Source organism: Pyrus communis, chromosome 4, assembly GCF_963583255.1.
Source record: "Pyrus communis chromosome 4, drPyrComm1.1, whole genome shotgun sequence".
Taxonomy (NCBI): domain Eukaryota; kingdom Viridiplantae; phylum Streptophyta; class Magnoliopsida; order Rosales; family Rosaceae; genus Pyrus; species Pyrus communis.
In genome coordinates this window covers 23,494,880-23,514,026 of record NC_084806.1, presented here as the reverse complement: position 1 = coordinate 23,514,026, position 19,147 = coordinate 23,494,880, and the positions used below count along the sequence as shown (strand labels likewise).

The window sequence follows — 19,147 nt, the reverse complement described above, 5'->3', positions numbered from 1 at the left end:
AGCGGACCTAATTAACTTGGAGCTTTGTCATTCATCGTTTGTTGAAGTCATAACTGGGAATCAAATTATATGCATATGTTCATGTGTGGATAAGGAACCCTCTAACTAGTTTCTCATCATTCTATTTCATCAAAATCGGTTTTAGAATCTGTTTTGTTTCCAAGTTTATGTTTTAATTTTAAATTCGTCAAAACCAATCCCCATTTATTTTAAAGTGTTAGCTTAGTTAGAAATACATTTAGTTTGTGTTTTTAAGAGTCTTGAGTCAAGTTACAACTTAATTTCGTCCAAATTTGTGTTTGTGCTCAAAACTGCCCAGAAAGTGGTTTTTAGGCAGATTTGAGTGTGTTTGTGCTGTTTTGAGTCTTTTAGTTTGTTTGAGTGTTTTAAATTTTAGGTTTGCATTCATTAAGTCTAGTTTAGTGTTCTAAATATTGTTTTTACGTTTTTGAGTCAATTTCACATTGATTAGCATCCCTAGTTAATCCCCGGTCTAGAACGATCCCTATTTGCTCATTTACTACAATTGTCATCCATAGGGTTTAATTTGTGTGCGTATAATTCTCGCATCAAATTTTGGCGCCGTTGCCGGGGATTAGCAAAATTGCTAATCCCTTGTGTTTTTGCCGTATGTTTTTAGTGTAATTTACCTAGTTTTCTTATTTTGTTTTGTTTTCTTGGTTTAGGTACTAGTGCATGACGCGGAGTTCTCAAACTGTGCATGCACATATCTTGGACTTTAACGACGATTTTGAACGTGATTTGAGAAGAAAGAGGAGGCATCCTGAACCTAGTGAACCTAGTGAACCTAGTTCAAGTTCAGAGGCCGAATTTGAGTTTGAACGTGTGGAAGAAGAAGTTATGGCAGCGGACAATCGGACCATTAAAGAGCTTTCGGCCTCGGGGTTGGCCAATGCCGCACCATTATGCATTCAATACCCCGCGGCTGCCCAAGGCAAGACCGATGAATTCGAGTTGAAGTCAAGCTTGTTGCACCACATTTCGAAATACCATGGGCTTTCCATGGAAGATCCCAACAAGCATCTCAAGGAGTTCGAGGTTGTTTGTTCGAGCATGACACCCATAAATGTCGATGGGAACATTCTAATGATGAAGGCTTTTCCATTCTCACATTTGGAAAAGCCGAAGGATTGGCTGTACGAGTTAGCACCCGGAACGGTTACATCTTGGGATAGTATGAAAAGAGCTTTCTTGGAGAAGTTTTTCCCAACTTCAAGAGTCATTCTTTTGAGGAAACGGATTAGTGGCATCCAACAAAATCAAGGTGAATCGTTTCCTTCTTATTATGAATGTTTTAAATCACTTGTTGCTTCTTGTCCACAGCATCAAATGAAGGAGGAGCTGCTCATTCAATACTTTTACGAAGGACTCCTTCCCATGGAACGCCAAATGCTTGATGCCTCGGCGGGAGGTGCGTTGGTGGATAAAACTTCGGGGGCTGCAAAAGTTCTAATTGCCAACCGAGCACATAATGCACAACAATACGAAGGTGTTGGACAAAGAGACCCCCCACGGCCACAAGTGAATGAGGTAAGTTCTATGCCCGAAATTCAATCCCAATTAGCTAACCTTACTTCTATTGTTTCTCATTTGGCCGAGGGAATGAAGATTCATGGACCAAGTGTGTGTGGCGTGTGCTCTATGCAAGGACATGCCAACGATCAATGCCCTAAATTGATTGAGAATGGGGGTTGGGAATCTGCCAATGCCGTGGGTTTTGGGAACCAAAATCAACCACGCCATGATCCATACTCTAATACCTACAATCCGGGGTGGAGGGACCATCCAAATTTCAAATGGCGGGATCCTCAACAACCCCAACAACAAGGAGGATTTAGGCAGCAACCACCGGGCTTTTATACAAAGCCATTCGTCCCCAATCAAAACCAAGTGCAATCTGCCCCAACAACCTCAGGTATGTCTTTGGATAATGATCAAGTTGTTAAGTTACTTACTACTTTGACGCAGGAAGTACAAACTCAAAATAAGGAGAGACAAATCCAAGACAAATGGGTGGATAATTTGGAGAAGCAAATGGGTCAAATTGCCGAGTTTATGGGGCAAATTAGAGAACAAGGCAGATTGCCTAGTTCAACCGTTATGAACCCGAAGGGAGGATTTGAAACCGCTAAGGCCATCATGTTGAGAAGTGGTAAAAAGGTTGGAACGGACTCAAATACATCCAAATCAAGTCAAGACGAGGAGGACAAGTTGCTGCAAGAAGAAGCACAGGGAGCAAAGCCCACGGCCAAGGATGACCAAACCTTGCCGAATTCATCTAGTCCTCCTAAACCGTCCCAAACCACCAAGGTAAGTCCCAATTCGACTTTTTCTAGTTCTATTCCACTAAATGTGCCCTTTCCTGGCAGGTTTAGGCAATCAAAGAAGGAAGAAGCCGAGAAGGACATTCTAGAGACCTTTCGGAAAGTTCAAGTCAATATCCCGCTCCTTGATGCGATTAAGCAAGTCCCGAGGTATGCTAAGTTTTTAAAAGAACTTTGTACAACAAGGAGAAGGATTTCAAACAAGGAGGTGGTTCAAGTAAGTGAAAATGTCTCTGCTGTGTTACAAAGGAAATTACCCCCTAAATGCAAAGATCCGGGTAGTTTTACAATTCCGTGCGTTATTGGTAATACTAAGTTTGAACAATGCATGTTAGACTTAGGGGCTTCGATTAATGTTATGCCATACTCTATTTATGCATCTATGAACTTAGGTGAGCTTAAAAATGATGGTGTGATAATTCAATTAGCCGATCGTTCTAATGCATATCCAAAGGGTGTTTTGGAAGATGTTTTGGTACAGGTTGGTAACTTGATTTTTCCAGCGGATTTCTACGTGCTTGACATGGAGGATTTACCCCATTCCACCCCATTGCCGATTCTATTAGGGAGGCCCTTCATGAAAACAGCCCGCACCAAGATAGATGTGTTTAAAGGAACTTTAACGATGGAATTTGATGGGGAAGTCATTGATTTCAATCTTTCTGAAAGTATTAAATTTCCTAAGGACGATCATTCTTGCTTTTCTATTGATATAATTGATGATTTGGCGCAGGATTTTCTCGATTCTTTGGAGAGGGATACACTTGAAACAACAATTGCACAAGGAATTGGGCAAAAATCTGGTTTTGCCGTGCCTAGAAGTGTGGAGGAGGCCGAGATAGTGGCTGCCCTTGAGTCACTACCTCAACACCATGGTAAGCCTTCTAACCCAATTTCAATTTCAGTTTCCACTAATAAGTTGTTACCCTCAATGATTCAGGCACCCGTACTTGAGCTTAAACCGTTGCCCGATCATTTAAAGTACGTCTTCTTGGGAGACAACGAGACATTGCTCGTCATTGTCTCCTCATCACTCACGGCCATAGAGGAGGAGAAGTTGATCCGAGTGTTGAAAGAGCACAAGACGGCCATTGGATGGACTTTGGCCGATATTAGGGGAATTAGCCCGACTACGTGCATGCATCGCATACTTCTAGAGGAGGGGGCTAAACCAACTCGAGAGGCTCAGCGCCGTCTCAACCCTCCAATGATGGAAGTTGTGAAAAAGGAGATTATCAAACTTCTTGATTGTGGCGTGATTTATCCGATCTCTGATAGTCGTTGGGTGTCACCGGTGCAATGTGTTCCAAAGAAGTCCGGAGTGACAGTGGTGAAGAATGCCGAGAATGAGCTTGTGCCAACCCGTATCCAAACAGGTTGGCGAGTGTGCATTGATTATAGGAAGCTCAATGCCACCACAAGGAAGGACCACTTCCCTTTGCCGTTCATTGATCAAATGCTTGAAAGGTTAACCGGTCATTCTTTTTATTGTTTCCTTGATGGTTATTCTGGATATAATCAGATTGTCATAGCGCCGGATGACCAAGAAAAGACAACTTTCACGTGCCCCTTTGGTACTTTTGCTTATCGTCGCATGCCTTTTGGTTTATGCAATGCTCCGGCCACGTTTCAAAGGTGTATGGTAAGTATCTTTTCAGATTTTGTGGAAAAGATTATTGAGGTATTTATGGATGATTTCAGTGTGTTTGGTGATTCATTTGATGGTTGTTTGGAAAATCTCACAATGATTTTGAAACGATGTGTAGAAACTAACCTTGTGCTTAATTGGGAAAAATGTCACTTTATGGTTAGACAAGGCATAGTTCTAGGGCATATTGTTTCAGAAAGAGGAATTGAAGTGGATAAATCGAAAATAGATCTTGTACGCTACTTACCCTCTCCTACTTCGGTTCGAGAGGTTCGTTCGTTTCTTGGTCATGTAGGATTTTATAGGCGATTTATCAAGGACTTCTCCAAGATCTCAAACCCTCTTTGACGTCTCCTCCAGAAAGATGTGGCGTTTGACTTCAACGAGGAGTGTGAGAAGGCGTTCAATCACCTCAAAGAAATGCTAACTTCGGCCCCTATCATAGTTCCACCGGATTAGAGCCTTCCTTTTGAGCTTATGTGCGATGCTTCCGATTATGCATTAGGAGCTGTTTTGGGGCAAAGGAAGGAAAAGAGGCCGCATGTTATCTATTATGCCTCTCGGACTTTAAATGATGCACAATTGAATTATTCTACCACTGAAAAAGAACTTCTTGATGTTGTATTTGCTTTAGATAAATTCCGTTCTTATTTGCTTGGTACTAAAGTTATTATTTATACTGACCATGCAGCATTGAAGTATTTTTCACCAAGAAGGAGGCCAAACCACGACTCATTCGTTGGATGCTTCTTCTCCAAGAGTTCGATATCGAAATCCGGGACAAGAAGGGAAGTGAAAACGTGGTGGCTGACCACTTGAGCCGTATAGTGCATGAGGAGGATGCCGTGCCTATCATAGAGACATTCCCAGATGAGCAATTGATGTCCGTCAAGGTAAGTGAACCGTGGTATGCTGATTTGGTGAATTATTTGGTGTCTAAACATGTTCCTAGTGAATTACTTAAACACCAATGTGATATATTGAAGAAAGAGGCACGGTTTTATGTGTGGGATGACCCATATTTATGGAAATATTGCCCTGACCAAGTTATACGTAGGTGTGTGCACGATTCTGAGTTTAATGCTATTCTAACCTTTTGTCACACTTATGCTTGTGGGGACACTTTGGCACTCAAAGAACGACACTTAAGGTGTTAGAATGTGGTTTCTATTGGCCTACCATCTTTAGGGATGCTAGAACATTTTGCATGTCTTGTGATAGATGCCAAAGAACGGGCAATATTGGTCCTAAACAACAAATGCCGCAAACCCCCATTTTTAGTGTTGAAATCTTTGATGTTTGGGGTATTGATTTTATGGGTCCCTTTCCTTCATCACATGGGTTTCTTTATATATTGCTTGCTGTGGACTATGTGTCGAAATGGGTGGAAGCAAAAGCCACCCGAACTAATGATTCTCGAGTGGTTGCAGATTTTGTGAAAACTAACATTTTTGCAAGGTTTGGAATGCCACGAGTGCTAATCAGTGATGGAGGTTCCCATTTTTGTAATCGAACCATCGAGGCGTTGCTCAAGAAATATAATGTCACGCATAAGGTGGCCACACCTTATCATCCTCAAACGAGCGGGCAAGCCGAGGTTTCGAATAGGGAAATCAAGCAGATTCTTGAGAAGACCGTGGGGCCTACAAGGAAGGATTGGAGTTTGCGCTTAAACGATGCATTGTGAGCATATCGCACTGCCTACAAAACCCCCATTGGGATGTCACCTTTTCGGCTCATCTATGGGAAACCATGCCATCTTCCCGTCGAACTAGAGCATCGTGCACATTGGGCCGTCAAAACGTTCAATATGGACCTTGATGCCGCAGGTTTACATAGGAAGCTTCAATTGTGTGAGCTTGATGAAATCCGAAATGAAGCATATGAGAATGCCCGGATTTACAAGGAGAAAACGAAGGCATTCCATGACAAGATAATTCGTGCCAAGACGTTCTCTATTGGGCAGAAAGTGTTGTTGTTCAATTCTCGCCTTCGGTTGTTTTCGGGTAAGTTGCGTTCCAAATGGGTTGGTCCTTTTATTGTCACTAATGTTTTCCCTCATGGTGCAGTGCAAATCAAAAGTTCAAGGACGCAGCAAGAATTCAAAGTGAATGGGCATCGATTGAAGCCCTATTACGAGACGTTTGAGGAGCATGTCGTGGAGGAGGTACCCCTCCATGCCGTGGAACCTAGTCAAGCTTAAACGGAGGTACCGTCCGGCTGGAAGACGTTAAAGCAAGCGCTTCTTGGGAGGCAACCTATGTGTTGAAACACGAGAAGAAGGAACTTTCACTCCAAACCCAGATTTGCGTCCCTAACCTATCTCTTTATTGCTATTACTTTGCCATTTGTGTTATGTTTGCTAGTTGTGTTAGTTGATTGTTTTTGTGTTAATCTAAGTTTGAAACATTGAGGACAATGTTTGGTTTAAGTGTGGGGGGGTAAACAAGCTGTTATTTGCATGAAATTCGTGGGATTTGATCACCTATCACTTCACATGTTGTTTCTCACTGTTTTAAAGTGTTTTTAGTGTGTTTTGATGTGTTTTAGTGTCATATAACAGAAAACCTTAGAAAAATTCGAAAAAGTTTGAAAAATACCAAAAAGAGTCGTTTTTGAGTCATTTTTGTGTTTTAGGGTACCTTCCAACACAATGATGAGAATTTGGTTTTAAATTACATGACTATTAAAGAATGTTGTAAACATGGCTGGAAGTTGATTTATGCTTTGGTTTATGCTTGGTTATGGTTATAGCTTATGAATTCACATGTAATTACAAAGAGAAAATCTGTTTTTGTAACATGCTTGAATGAAGGAACTTAAACTAAAGCTACATCCTTGTGAGACTTGAGCCTATAACGTTCTTTGGAGAGTATAAATCTGTGATTTCTTGTTTTCTAAAGTCGTTGCATGATCTCATCATTCTTTGCTTGGTTGCTACTTGGAATGCATTTCATTATAGTTCCAAATACTAGAACTCATGCCCAATTCATTCAAAGCATGATATTGATTGCATAACATACAACAAGATGAAGTTGTTAGTCAAGCCAAAGCCAAAAAGCCTATCCCTTTTCACATGTATTGTAGGATTACCCCTTTTGAGCCTTTTCAAGCTTATTTTCTTTGTTAACCACATTATTCTCACCCAGCCTAGATTAGGACTTTCCATACCCTTGTTCTTAAAGGATAGTGAAGCATGACTTAGAATGAACTCCTTTTGATCAATATATTGCAGAAAATAAGTGTGGGGGAAGATAATAGGGCACGGCCAAAGAATGAAATAAAGAAAAAAAGAAAAAAAAAATTCGTGGAAAAATAGAAAAGTGTTGAAAAGAAAGAAAAAGAGTTGAAAAATAAGTGAGAATGATCTCACAAGTATTGGTTATTGAAGGAAGGGTCCAAAAGAGTGAATTTGACCCTAGTTGAATCTTCCCTTGTGTTTAAAAGTTGATTTCTGCCATTAAAAGTGAGTTTAAGTGTCAATTTCATTACTTCGCTTCCTATTACTTTAAGAACCTTTGTTTTACTTTACCTTTCTTTGTTAAACCATTACCCTTAGCCCCGTTACAACCCTCAACTTCTATCTTGATGTTATGTGTTCAATTTGTGGAGTTTGAATTTGGTATGAGCATATGGAATCACTGGTCCTCGCATCTAAGTAGGAGCATTCCATTCATGAGATCATACCTAAACATGCTTATTAACTCCAGAAATTGCTTCCTTTGAGATACATATATGTGAGTGTTCGTTTTCATGTTTACATCAATCTTCTCACATGTAACTAGATTGGGGTGTGTAGTTAGAAAATCTGAGTGAAAAATTGAGTGCATATCTTGTAAGGAATTGAGCAAATTCTCTAAGGCATGTTACTACATTCAAAACATGGTTTTAAATGCTTAATTGTGAACTAGTATGTGGTGACTATGATTAAGAATGTACTTAAGTGTGAAGATGACTAAAATCAATGGGAATGATGATTTTTAACTTGTCATGTGCATTGGAAATCCCTAAGGCAACGTTGGAAGGTTTAGATTATCTTTTATTTGTTTTGTTTCGTTTCGTTTTGTTTAGTTTGTTTGTTTTGCTCGAGGACTAGCAAAAGCTAAGTGTGGGGGAATTTGATAGGAGCATATTTATGCGACTTAATTGGCTTGTTCTCGTGCATTTACGTTGTGTTTCTTTAGTTATTTTAGTCCTTTATGCCATTTTCGTGTGTTTCTAGGTTCATATGGCTAAGGAAGCAAAAAAGTACATTTTGGAGCATTTTGGAGCAAAATTGGGCTTGGAATGGATAGCTTACGTTTGGAGCAAAAGGAATGGACGAAATTGAAGAGGATTCCTAATCAAATGAGGAATCTTAGTCAAAGAAGGTTCCTACCTATTCTAGGTCACAAAACTTGCAACCTTAGGCCATGCCGTGTATCCCCTTGATGTTTCCCTTCCTTGCCGTGCAAGGGAGGGCTTTCTTTCCTATTCTAAAGCATTCAAACACATTCCTTTTTTCACCTAAATCTCAGCCACATCTCACATACCTTTTCACATCCATCAAACAACCCCTAGCCGTGCATATTCCAACAAATAAAACAGCATTCATCATCATTCACCCTAGCTTTAATTCACATGCTTTCCCAACAAATAAAACAGCCAACACATGCACCCATCACCTAACACAAATTCATTGCCGTGGCTCCCCCTTGAAATTCCAGCTTTCCCATTCATCATTTCAGCACATTCACTTCCATATTCCCTAATTTAATCCACATGCATTTATCATCATTCACCCTAGCTTTAATTCACATGCAAACACATTCATTCCAGCCATGCACATTCAATCATTCATTCCCATCTCTGCCGTGCACACTCCCATCCCATTGCCAGATTTCCACAACTTTTCCTAGCTGTTTTGCACATGCATTCCCACATGCATTTCCACCCACATGCACTCCCATCCCATTTCCAGCTTTCCACCAACAACCTAGCTGTCATATTCCCTCTTTTAATCATTCATCCACCTATAAATAAGCATCCATTGCAGCCACAAAAGATTCATATTACCATCTCTCATACACATTCATTCACGCCAGAAATTCATTCCCTCTCTCTAACACTGCCATACTTCACCATTCTTCATATTTTCTGCCCAAAAACACTCCTTGCCTTCGCCTACATCCATCCCTACCCTAAACACATCATTCTACATCATCCATAACCCCCAAAACTCACCAAAACCCCTTGTGCTGCAGCAACTAGAGGAGAAGAGGCCTAAACGTTCATACAATTGAAGATTGAGTTGTTGGAATTTTTAGGTGTTCTTCGTTCTTGTTTTCAATGTTTACTTTGTTATTACTCTCTAAGTTTGTTGTAATCATGAGTGGTTAACCCCTAATTAGTTAGGGGAAAGTTTGAAGCCATGGACATATGTTGGTTATGATTTGATTTACTCCAGTTATGAATTCATGAACTTTAGATGTGGTTTACTTTTCTGTTTTGATTAAGAACTTGTTTATGTATGTGGGTTGAGGGTCGACACTTAATTTGCATGCCTAAACTTGATGCTAGGATATAAGGGAATTTCACCTAATCGTTATGAACTTATATTCATGAGTAGTAAAAATCGCTAGTCACGATTGTGTTTAATAAACCCTAGGCTGGATTAACATGCGTATTCCATAGTTATGAATGCCTAGTCGATGTTTATGATTTCCGTTGAACTTAATGATCTTTGTTGAATGTCTCTATCATGCGTATTCCATAGTTAGGGACTTTGATTAGGAATAATTTGGTTGTAATGCGTATCCCATTCAATCCAATGAATCTAGGGAAATCTGAAAGTTAATTTAAGCGGACCTAATTAACTTGGAGCTTTGTCATTCATCGTTTGTTGAAGTCATAACTGGGAATCAAATTATATGCATATGTTCATGTGTGGATAAGGAACCCTCTAACTAGTTTCTCATCATTCTATTTCATCAAAATCGGTTTTAGAATCTGTTTTGTTTCCAAGTTTATGTTTTAATTTTAAATTCGTCAAAACCAATCCCCCATTTATTTTAAAGTGTTAGATTAGTTAGAAATACATTTAGTTTGTGTTTTTAAGAGTCTTGAGTCAAGTTACAACTTAATTTCGTCCAAATTTGTGTTTGTGCTCAAAACTGCCCAGAAAGTGGTTTTTAGGCAGATTTGAGTGTGTTTGTGCTGTTTTGAGTCTTTTAGTTTGTTTGAGTGTTTTAAATTTTAGGTTTGCATTCATTAAGTCTAGTTTAGTGTTCTAAATATTGTTTTTACGTTTTTGAGTCAATTTCACATTGATTAGCATCCCTAGTTAATCCCCGGTCTAGAACGATCCCTATTTGCTCATATACTACAATTGTCATCCATAGGGTTTAATTTGTGTGCGTATAATTCTCGCATCAAATGGCTGTTACAACAATAATCGTGGAGCTAGAGGTATCTGTTGAGGAAATGAATATACCAGTGGCTCCAATCGCACCAATATCCACTCAAATTTTCGTGGTTCATCTTCTAGTCTTCGTGCTCCTTGTCAAATTTGTGTTAATCTCAATCATAAAGCTCTCGACTATTTTGATCGTATAAATCCAGAGATATCTGGTCGAATTCCTCCTGCTAAACTACAAGCAATGTGTGCGCGTTACACTACAAAGCCTTCTCCCTCTTGGCTAATTGACTATGGCACCACTTTGCACATCACCAATGACATCTCATACACCAATTCCCTTACTCCCTACACTGGTGAAGAAAAAATTATACGTCGGTGATGGTAAAGGTCTGTCCATTACTCATGTTGGTTCTTCCACATTATGCATGTTTGCTGCTTCCTTTAAACTGAACAATGTTCTTTATGTTCCTCACATGAAGCATAATTTGTTGTCTGCTTTTCAATTTTTTCGAGACAATTCTTGTTCATTAACCCTTGATTCTGATGGATCCATTGTCAAGGATCCTTCTACGAGGAAGACGCTTTTGCAAGGATCAGTTAAAGAAGGGTTCTATCCTCTGCAATCTGTTACTTCAGCTAGTAACTCTGTCTCTAGTATTGCTCATCCTTCCCTTACTGCATCTACTCTTGTCACTGTTAAAGCTCCAGTAAAGACATGGCATGGCAAATTGGGTCATCCATCTTCTCCTATATTTCTAAAGGTTATCTCAAACAATAAACTTGTCATGCAAGGTACATCTTCAGTTGAGTTTTTCTGTTCTGATTGTGTTATAGCTAAAAACCACAAGCTTCCTTTCAAAGCTGCAAGTTCCTCTGCATCTCAAAGCCTGGCACTACTTCACTGTGATGTTTGGAGACCTGCCCCTGTGCTTTCAGTTAGTGGTTTTCGCTATTATTTGTTGCTAGTAGATGATCATACTAAGTATAGCTGGTTTTTTCCATTGAAAGTAAAATCTGAAGTGTATTCTACATTTGTAAGCTTCAAAACATATGTAGAAAATGCTATTGGAAATAAAATCAAGGCTATCTGTTCAGACTCAGGGGGTAAATTTGTTAGTTCTTCATTTCAAGCTTATCTCATATTGAATGGCATTTCTCCTCAACTTAGTTATCCATATACTCCTGAGAAAAATGGCTATATAGATAAAAAACACAGACATCTAATAGAGACTGCTAGAACTCTCATGGTTGCATCTCATCCTCCTCACAAATATTAGGTTGAAGCTATATCTACTGCCATCTATTTGATTAATCGATTGCCTATTTCTGGCCTTATTCATTCTCCGTGGGAATTGTCGTTTCATACTTCACCAGATTATACTAGGCTTAAGGTTTTTAGATGTAGTTGCTACCCTTGGTTAAAACCATATGTTTCTTCTAAGTTAGATGGTAAAAGTAAGGAATGTGTCTTTCTTGGTTATAATCTGCAACATAAGGGCTATAAATGCTTGGATTTTCTCACTGATAGAATATATATCTCCCGGTATGTTTTGTTCAATGAGACCTCTTTTCCATTGCACCAAGTTCAACCTTCAGTCATCACATTCCTCTGTCACTACTCCTCCTACCATCGATCTTCATTTTCCTATTTCTCAACCATCATCCTAACCACTTGATCATCCTTTACTACTGTTGCTCCACCTATTTCCTTCAGCTCATCCTCTTAACATCTTGATCCATTATCATCTACTACTTCTGGTGAATCTCCTTCTCTTGCACCAGTCACCAACATTCATCCCATAGTTACCAGGTCCAAAAATGGTATTTTCAAACCTAAAGCCTACACTACTACTAAACATCCTTTGCCACCCATTGTGGATTATATTTCCACTACTTACAATCAAGCTTCTAAGCATAGTGAATGGAGATTAGCTATGCAAAATGAGTATAATGCTCTTCAATCCACTGGAACTTGGTCCCTAGTCCCCCCATCACCATCTCAGAATGTAGCAGGTTGCAAATGGGTATTTCAAATCAACAAAAGACCTAATGGTTCTGTTGAAGGTATAAGGCTCGCTTGGTTGCCAAGGGTTTTCACCAACAAGATGGAGGGTGCCAAGCCATGCTACACACCTCTTGGTACTACTAAACTGGATCACAGTGGTATTCCCTTATCTAATCCTATTTAATATAGATCACTGGTTTGTGTTTTACAGTATTTGACCTAGACTTGGCCTGATATTTCTTTTGTTGTCAATTAAGTATGCCAATTCATGCATACACCACTGATCTTCATATGCATGCAGCCAAAAGTGTCCTCAGATTTCTCAAAGGTAATTCTACACATGGTTTGTGGTTTCAAAAAATTAATCTCAATCTCTTAGCCATCTCTGATGCAGATTGGGCTGGTTGTGTCTTTGATCAACGATCAACCAGTAGTTTTTGTGTTTTGCTTGGATCCAACTTAATTAGCTAAAGTGCTAAGAAACAGCCTGGAGTGGCTAGATCTTCAACTGAGGCCGAATATAGGTCTCTAGCCCACACACTTGGATTTGCAAGGTTTTTCATGATTTTGGCTTTCCTTTATCTCTTAAACCTATAATTTGGTGTGACAACATATCTTCTATTTCTCTTACATCTAATCTTGTTTTCCATGCTCGGACCAAGCATGTTGAAATTGATTTTCATAACATTCGAGAGTTAGTCCTCGCTAGTCTTGTTCAGGTTTAGTATGTCTGCAATAAGGATCAAATAGCAGATATTCATACTAAGTCTCTATCCAAGAACAAGTTTCTCTTTCTCCAATCCAAGCTATCTCTTGGAACTCCAACTTCTTCCAAGCTTAGCTTGAAGGGGTGTAAAGATGAGGATGCCAAATCATGACATACATTCTGTTGTAGTCAACCATTTATAATGTGCCATGTGTAAAATTTGTTAGAGAGAATATTTTAAATAGTTGTGGCTATATACATGACAATTGATGTAATTATCCAATTATTCAATGAAAAACGAATATTCAGAATTATTGTGTTGTAGTTTTATATAAGTTATACCTTGCCAAGCGATATGCAACATTATTGGCCTCCGGATTGCAAAATGAAACCTTCCCTTGAGGAATATTACCCATCAGCTGACAGATATCATCAAGGATATGACCAAACTAACCCATGTTTGCTGCTGAATCCCACTGAAGTGCTGCAACCACCAGTAGAGCATCCCCTTCTAATTCCACCTGCGCCCCGTCCCATTGCTGCAAAAAGGTCGCAGCCTTTCAAGCAACCATACACTCTGCTAGTGTTTGGGATTTGATTCCTCCAGCGTGCCACGCCATTGCAGCCACAAAGTTTCCATTTGCATAAGAACTAGATGTACATTTGAAATGCTTATCCAAGGAATTATTTGAAATTTACTTCCTTTTTTCTTTTCGTTTTCTTCTAATTTTAGAATTATTTAAACAAATAATTCAACCGCTAGATTTGACGTTCTTCCATTCCATCCATATGAGCACTTAGATTGCTGTGCCAACTCGTACAAATCTAGTAAAGAAATTGGACAAAGAATCCAAAAGACAGAAGAAATATGTACAAAACAAACACATAAGTAGACTGCTCAAGTTGAAAATGCATTTTCCCCATATTAGTAAATATCTCAGGTGTCAATAGTTAAGACACTTAGACTTATTGATCTAAACGCATGATGAGTAACTAATCAGTTAACTAAGTTCTTGTGAGGCTGATTGATGATCCAAGTGTGACAACTCATTATTGAGCCTGGTTGGGTGAATAAGATGGATGTGGTGGTGTGATAATGAAATGCGTTGCTGACTTTTATAGCGAGCAACTTCGCCCGGGAAGGAATGCTCTTGGTTTAGGGTTCTATAACCTGAAGACAAGGTTATGCAAATCACTACTAAGTTTAGGATCTTATGCACCAGGTTTAGTGTCACATCCCGGCCCAGGGGGGGACCACTTCCCGGGCCCGCTCCACCAGCGTAGCATGATATTGTCCTCTTTGGGCTTACCATTCCCTCACGGTTTTGTTTTTGGGAACTCACAAGCAACTTCCCAGTGGGTCACCCATCATGGGATTGCTCTCGCGCACTACTCGCTTAACTTCGGAGTTCCCATGGAACCCAAAGCCAGTGAGCTCCCAAAAGGCCTCGTGCTAGGTAGGGATGGGAATATACATTGACGGATCACTCCCCTGGCTGATGTGGGATGTCACATTTGGCATCTTTAAATATATTTGTGAAAATATAAGTGTGTCAAATCAGAATCGAACAATAAGGGCAAAGATCCTAGGAAATTAGCATTTTTATGGTAAAAATTGTTAGGCCATTCAAATGCCAAACTCTAAATGATACTTTTGAATACCCAGTCATAGAACACTCTAATTCACCGAGAAAGCTGATGAAGTGACCTTGTTCGGCTAAAGAATCAAAGAATCTTCACTAATGAAGACTTGAGGGGAGCATGTTGTTTAACCAAAATATCAGCATTCATGGACTAAGCTAATTCTAAGACTCCAGTATTGTATAACCAAACTGTCACCTTAGTCGGTTGTCAACCCAGTGATGTTTAACCATACTAAATTTGTGGTGACGTGTAAATGGAGTAGTTACTATTTTTCTCATAGGTGTGAGATGGTTTCACATAAAGTGTTGATTGTGTGTTGAGTTAAAAGTCCTCTCTATAATGCAAATCTTCTTGTATATACAAGGACATGTATGCCTTGGATGATATGTTGTAGAAGCTATTTTGATTGCACCATGCCTGTTGGAATTTTATCTCCTCATCATCTGTAGGGTTACATCAAGGCCCATCCTTAAGTCCTTACCTTTTTGCATTGGTAATGGATGAGTTAACGGGACATATTCAATATGATATTCCTTGGTGTATGCTTTTCGCAGACGATATAGTGTTGATAGATGAAACTCAGGAAGAGGTCAATGCGAAGCTTAACCTTTGGAGAGAAGTGTTGGAATCTAAAGGTCTTCACCTAAGCCGTTCAAAGACAGAATATATGGAGTGCAAGTTCAGTGCAAATAGAGGCCAAAATGAGTTAGGGGTGAGGATCAAAGATCAGGAAGTACCAAAGAGCGACCGCTTTCGCTACCTAGGATTTATCTTGCAAAAGAACGGAGAATTAGATGGATACCTCAACCATAGAATACAAGCTGGATGGATGAAGTGGAAGAGTGCATCCGGCGTGTTGTGTGACTGCCGTATACCACTGAAGCTCAAGGGAAAATTTTATAGGATAACAATAAGGCCGGCGATGCTGTATGACACAGAATGTTGGGCGGTAAAGCATCAACACATACATAAAATGGGCGTAGCGAAGATGAGGATGCTTTGTTGGATGTGTAGGCGCACGAGCTGGTTGTTATGAGTTATAAATGAGAGTCAATTCAAGGATGTAAATGTGTAAGATGTTAGATAAGTCCTAAGCCTTTTAATAGGAGACAAATACACTAAGTGAGGAAAAAAAAAAGAGGAAAAATGAGGAGATACACAACAACAAAGAAGGAAAATCTGGAGAGAGCAAGAGTCTTCAGCCTTGAGCAGTTTCTAGGTTCTAGCTTTCCTAATTTTTTATGTATTTTTCTATGTTTTTAATTTAGTTTATGGATACTTAGGCCTTCTTTGAAGCCCTAGACATGATTGGATACTTATGTATTTTTCTATGATTGAAGCCCTAGACATGATTGATACTTAGGGCTTCTTTGAAGCCCTAGACATAATTTAGTTTAGTTTATGTATTTTCCTCACAACTTCCTTCATGTGTGGATTGAGCCTCCTTTGTGGTTCACGGGTTGACTTTGCTCCTTCTTCCAAAAGAATCCTATGCATGCACATGGTAGGGCTTATTCCCTTGATATCTGCAATAGACCAACCAATAACTGATTTGAACTCTTTTAACACCCTAATTAGTTTATCTTCTTCATTTGGGGTGAGGTCAGAAGTTATGATAACTGGAAGAGTTTCAAATTCAGCTAGATATGCATACTTTAGATGTGGTGGAAGTGGTTTAAGTTCAAGTTTTGGTGCCTTAACAGTGGAAGGGGTTAAATGTGACCTCGATGGTTCTAAAGGCTCTAAAAGAGGTAAAATATTCAAAGGATACGGTGCCAATGCTTCCAAGGCAGCTACCTCTTCCATGAGTGCATCTTCTTCATCAAACTCATCTTGAGATTGACTCAAAACAGTTTGTAATGGTTCATTAGATTGTGCCTGCAAGAACTTAGAGAAAACAAGCGAATCAAGCACATCAATGGCATAACAATTAAGAGATGAAGAAGGATGTGAAAGAGACTCAAACACTTTGAATTGAACGGTCTCTCCTAGCACTGTCATAGTGAGGAGTCCATTTTGCACATCAATGATGGTCTTGGCCGTGGCCATAAACGGTCTCCCAAGCAAAATAGGCAACTCTCGGTCATGTATAGGAGCTTCTTCCATGTCCAACACTACAAAATCCGCAGGCAAGATTAGTTTATCAATTTGAACTAGAATATCCTCTACTATACCTCTTGGATATTTCACGGATCTGTCCACAAGTTGTAATGAGATGGTGGTGGCTTTCAATTCCCCCAAACCTAGTTGAAGGTACACGGAATAAGGCATTAAGTTGATGCTAGCACCCAAGTCAAGCATTGCCTTCTCTACCTTCTTGTCCCCTATGGTGATGTTGATAGAAAAACTTCCTGGATCCTTGAGCTTTGGTGGAAGTTTTCTTTGCACATCACACTTAGGTTCATGATTAGGAACATTTGATCAAGTCCACACATCATATGTTTGATCATATCTAAGTGAAACAAACCCAAGAAATAGGTAGATGGATGAGTATAATCTGATTTAACAAGCATGGACTTGGCTTAGCAATGGTGAAACCGAATCCCTAGCTTCATCTCCATTTGTGCTATCTCATTTTATTAGTTGTTGATTCATTTATTTGTGTCTACTTCATTTTCTTGTGCTTTCAAGTTACAACAACAAATCTGCCTAAGTTGATTAGTTTTATTTCTCTTATAGAGTTCTTGCAAAACAAGTAGTTGTATAGGTCCAATTAGTCCCTGTGGATTCGACACCCTTACTTGTGCCATTATACTAAACATATTCTAGCACGAAGAAGGAAAACATCAATCAAAATGCTTGTTAAATCAGATTATACTCATCCATCTACCTATTTCTTGGGTTTGTTTCACTTAGATATGATCAACCATATGATGTGTGGACTTGATCAAATGTTCCTAATCATGAACCTAAGTGTGATGTGCAACTTTGGTCCCTAATCAAGAACATGACACGCACAAGAAACTTTCATAAAACCAAAGGAAACACTCGGCAGGTTGTTTGCAAAGCATTCCCTTCATTCATTCACATCTCCACCAAGAGTATGCATGATGTGTGCTTTACTCTTGGCTAAACAACCTGTGGTTAAATCAAATGGTGATCAAACATTAAAATCAACACACAAAGTCACAATTAAATCAGAGAATGAAACAAGAAATAGATGGATCAACTGAGCATTCTGAAATAACTACATGGCAATCTTGCAAGGCTACATCGAATCCCTAGAAAGAAATTAGTTACACTTCATGTTTACAGAATGTTTGATATAAAAATATACAACATGAATGAACATAGAATTAAGGAGAAAGAACCCTTGAAGCAAAACTGATGTCGAAATCCCTTAAGAGTTGCCTTCGGTGTTGGTGCTCCAAGTGTGTTGTAAATGAAGGTGGAGCGGCTAAGGTTGAATGGTTTCTGCGAATGGGAGAGTGTATTGACAGTTTCTGCGAATGGGAGAGTGTATGGAATGGAATGAAGCCGAGAAGAGATTGTGTAGAAATGGAAGGGGATTTGCGGCAAAGGGGAAGTGTTTGTGTTGTGTGTTGTGTTGTGAATGGAATTTCTGTGATGAATGGAATCCATTGTGGCTGCAATGCATGCTTATTTATAGGTAAATGAGAGGGAACATGACAGCTAGGAATAGGTGGAAATGTGGCTGCAAGTTTGGTGAATGATTATGAGTGAATACATGTGAATGTGGCTAGGTTGGAAAGCTGGAATTGCATGTGAAAGCTGGAATTGCATAAGGGGTACACGGCATGGGATGTTTGGTGCTGGAATTGAATGTGAAAGCATGTGCAATGAATACGTGGCTGCATGTGGGTGAATGTGTGGCTGATTTGTGGTTCAATGATGAAATAGATGGGAGTGCATGTGGGTGAATTAAAGGATGGAATGCATGTGCAATGAGTGGTGTTGTTGGTGTGTGAAAGTGATTTTGGGCTAACAATTTAACCATATCTTCAAGTGTAGGTTTTGGTTGGAAGTTTTGGAATTGATTGTTGTTCTTCCACGAAAGATTGGGATGATCTCTCCAACTTGGGACATGCGGGTTTTTATCGTCGTTTCATTAAGAACTTTTCAATGATCACTCGTCCATTATGCAATCTGTTAGCTAAAGATGTTGTATTTCATTTTGATAAAGCTTGTATGGATGCATTCAATACTTTGAAACATGAATTAACCTCGGCCCCTATTATTATGGCACCAGATTGGTCTTTACCTTTTGAATTAATGTGTGATGCCTCTGACTATGCTATTGGTGCAGTTTTAGGGCAAAGGGTGAACAAGCTCCCACACGTGATCTACTATGCAAGCCGGACTCTAAATGATGCTCAACTTAACTATTCCACAACTGAAAAGGAGTTGCTTGCTATTGTTTTTGCCTTAGAGAAGTTTCGGT

The 19,147-nt window shown here is 39.4% G+C and overlaps 1 protein-coding gene across 1 annotated transcript in view; it reads left to right on the top strand.

Moving 5' to 3' along the window:
- The first annotated feature begins 1,396 nt into the window (after positions 1-1,396).
- LOC137730438 (uncharacterized) overlaps positions 1,397-19,147 on the top strand; it is a 69,624-nt gene continuing 51,873 nt past the window's right edge. The window contains exons 1-2 of the mRNA XM_068469427.1: positions 1,397-2,562; positions 3,079-3,220. Coding sequence (XP_068325528.1) covers positions 1,399-2,562; positions 3,079-3,220 — 1,306 coding nt within the window. The 5' untranslated portion in view covers positions 1,397-1,398. The remainder of the gene's footprint in view (positions 2,563-3,078; positions 3,221-19,147) is intronic.